The sequence below is a fragment of the Moschus berezovskii genome, chromosome 8 (genome assembly GCF_049115385.1).
Source record: "Moschus berezovskii isolate FMDL1 chromosome 8, NW_MosBer_1.0, whole genome shotgun sequence".
NCBI lineage: Eukaryota > Metazoa > Chordata > Mammalia > Artiodactyla > Moschidae > Moschus > Moschus berezovskii.
Genome location: NC_142467.1, coordinates 70760472 through 70763908, shown reverse-complemented (window position 1 = coordinate 70763908; position 3437 = coordinate 70760472). Strand labels below are relative to the sequence as shown.

Genomic DNA, 3437 nt, shown 5'->3' with positions numbered 1-3437 from the left:
GTGATGGACAGGGAGGCCTGGCGTGCTGTGATTCACGGGGTCGCGGAGAGTTGGACACGACTGAGCGACTGAACTGAACTGAACAGAATTGAAGGAAAAGTCCCATTAAATCAATAATTAAATGCAAAACTGGAGTGAAAGCAACACAAATACCCATAAGTGAAATGAATTAATAAGTAGAATGTAGTATGTACCTATGAAGAAATATTGTTTACCTTAAAATGGAAGGAAATTCTGACTCATTAAAGTATTGATAAACTTTGAGGGTGTTATAATGAGTGAAGGAAACTAATCACAAACAACATAAAAGTAAATTCTGCATGATTTCATTTATCTAATGTTCCTAGAATAGTCACTTTTATAGAGATAGAAAGTAGAACAGTGATTTCGAAGGGCTGAGGAGAAGGGGTAATGGAGTATTAATATTTAATTGTTAATAATTTCAGTTGGAGATGAAGAGTCTGGAGATTAATATTCACGATGCAGTCACAACAGTATGAAAACACTTAATTCCACTGTATTGAAAGTAAACTTAATTTAAGAAACTTACCAAACATCCTATAGTTACTGAGTTACCTATTCATTTTTAAACAGGGTTAAATTTCTGAAGGTTTAAACAGGGTCAACCTTCCAACAAAATTGTACTGAAAATAATAGAAAATAAGAAGGATTTGAGTCAAAGAATTACGTTAGGAGGATTTGAGGTATTTCAGAAGAATGACACTGATGGCTATAGTTGGAAATGCATATAGCTATTAGTGGCTCAGACTGATTATTAGACAGAAAGATAGTGTGCAGATCATGAAGTTTTGGAAACTATGAAATGCATTTGACAATGGGGATTTCCATGATATCTTACTTTAAAACAACCAGCTAAACCTTTCAGTAGAATCTGGTAAGTGATGATGGTAAGATGATGAAGCAACTGAATTAAGAATTGAGTGAGGCTTTTGCAACGTCTTTCTCCTTCTTGTTTGACTAGTATGAGATGGATGTAAAACAGTGTGGGTAAAGAGAATAACCATGGAAGAAGAGGACTTCTTCTGTCAGGTCACTTCATCAGATCACAACATATCATCGAAACTGAATTAGCCTCCTTACTTCTGCAGTTATGGTTACATTTATTAGCTACAACAGCTTTGCCTCCAGGATATCAGAGATGAAAATGCTTTTGAGGACTTAGATCCTCATGAAACTGAAGGAGAAATTAATTCATCTCTGTGTTTGAGTGAAGAAGTAAGAAGATTTTTTGTTTGTTTGTTTAACCAACAAAAGTTGTGCTTCTGTGAATTTGCAGGGAAAACTTCTCCCTACACAAAATGTCCTTTCCAGTTATGAAGGTTTAAACAGATTTATGGGATTACTTTGGGGGGGTGGGGTTCGAATACTACTAAGAAGGTCATTATTGTTATCAATTTATAGCTTGGCAAAGTTAAAGTAAATGCACTAACAATTCCAAATTGTTTCCATCTACAGACTCAGTTCTTCTACTTCCTATGCATAAGAGTATGTCATCTTATTTTGAAAGTAAAAATAACTTCCAAGATTAATCGATGTCAAGAAAAATTATTGGATTTTAGTGTGTGTCACTAAAGTTTGGTATGTCATGCATATGTAACCCTCATGTATTTCTCCATTTGCAGTATCACTCTTGTTTGAAATCATGGAAAACTGGAATATCACTGCAGATTTCATTCTCCTAGGTCTCTTTAACCACACTGGAGCCCACCAGTTTCTCTTTGTGTTAGTTCTGATAGTTGCCTTCACCTCCCTAGTGGGCAATGCCCTCATGCTTCTCCTGATTCTCCTGGACCCCCGACTCCACAGGCCCATGTACTTCCTACTGAGCCAACTCTCCCTCATGGACCTCATGCTGATTTTCACTGTTGTGCCCAAAACGGCTGTTGACTATTTGACCGGCAGGAAGTTTATCTCCCCCACTGGCTGTGGGTTCCAGATCTTCTTCTTCCTCACTTTAGGAGGGGGTGAGTGCTTCCTCTTGGCAGCTATGTCCTATGACCGCTATGTTGCTGTTTGTCATCCACTGAGATACCCAGTCCTCATGAGTTGGAAATTATGCCTCAGTATGATTTTGGGGTCTTGGCTCCTTGGCGCAGCTGATGGACTCATGCAGGCTGCTGCTACCCTGAATTTCTCATTTTGCAGTGCCCGAGAGATTGATCATTTCTTTTGTGAGGCTCCCACTCTTGTGCGTTTAGCTTGTGCTGACACTTCTGTCTTTGAGTATGTCATGTACATCTGCTGTGTGTTAATGCTCCTGATCCCCATTTTCCTCATCTTGATTTCCTATAGTCTCATCCTTGCTGCCGTTCTCCAGATGTGTTCTAATGAAGCTCGCAAGAAGGCTTTTGCCACTTGCTCCTCACATATCTCTGTGGTGGGACTCTTTTTCGGAGCTGCTATTTTTACCTACATGAGACCCAAATCCTACAGGTCAGCTAACCATGATAAATTTGTGTCAGCATTTTATACTATCTTCACCCCTGTGCTAAACCCCCTCATCTATAGTCTGAGGAACAGTGAGGTCAAGGGAGCTCTGAGAAAGTGTATGGATCTGTGTACTGCCTTAAGTCTTGATTAACATTAGATGTATTTGCCCTAAAGTTCAAGATTGTACAGTGTGTTTGTAAAATTTCCTTTAGAGAGTATATACTCATTATATCTCTGAAGGAAAGTTACATGGCTCAAAATAGCCTGGAGTTAAAACTCGCCTCCAGGTCCTCCCCACCATTGTATGCAAAACAAAGAACTCTTTCACCAGAAGAAAAAAAACGGACATTAAGGTAGATTACGCCCAGCTTCCAGCCAGTCCAGCCTCTGGTCAATCTCCAAAATTCTTTGCCCCAGCCGTTTAAGAGATAACTACTCCGAACAACCTTGGAGAAGAACAGGCCCCCTTAAGACAGTAACTTTCCACATACATTAGTATATATACTTACTTTTTTCTTAGATAATTGCAGCAGCTCTCTAATCTGATTGCTGCCCCTTCTCACCTCATTAAAGGTGATCTGTTCCTGTAAAGTGCTGGTATCCTTCTTTTTCTGAACCTCGACTTCTCTAACTCCCTTACTTTACAATCTCTGTGTGTTATTTCTGTTTTACTTTAGAATTCATATGGACTTCCATTCTTTGGTATCATTTGCTAAGCTATGGTCAATAAATCAGACTATTAATTATTAAAAATCTGTTAACCACAAATCCTTATTAAAATGCTTCTACACCCCACTTCACAATAAATATTTGTTCAAAGAATGAACAAAGTTTTCAAACAATGTTGAAATTTGTTGATTTTTAAAAGAATTGATATAACACTAGAATACTTACAGACATAGGCTTCCCTTAAGCCAGTTTCCATAGTACATGCACTTGTAACTTACATCCAGTATGAAGAGACAAAATCTTTGGGTTTCCCTGGT

General features: G+C 38.4%; 1 protein-coding gene across 1 annotated transcript; it reads left to right on the top strand.

Moving 5' to 3' along the window:
• Nucleotides 1-1642: 1642 nt before the first annotated feature.
• On the top strand, nt 1643-2602 carry LOC129558640 (olfactory receptor 2T8-like). Its single transcript, XM_055429967.2, has one exon. The coding sequence runs from the start codon at nt 1664-1666 to the stop codon at nt 2600-2602; it is 939 nt and encodes a 312-aa protein (XP_055285942.2). The 5' UTR covers nt 1643-1663.
• Nucleotides 2603-3437: the final 835 nt, after the last annotated feature.

Excerpts from the sequence above, each read along its gene's own strand:
- LOC129558640 (XM_055429967.2), top strand. The coding sequence starts at position 1,664 with ATGGAAAACTGGAATATCACTGCAGATTTCATTCTCCTAGGTCTCTTT.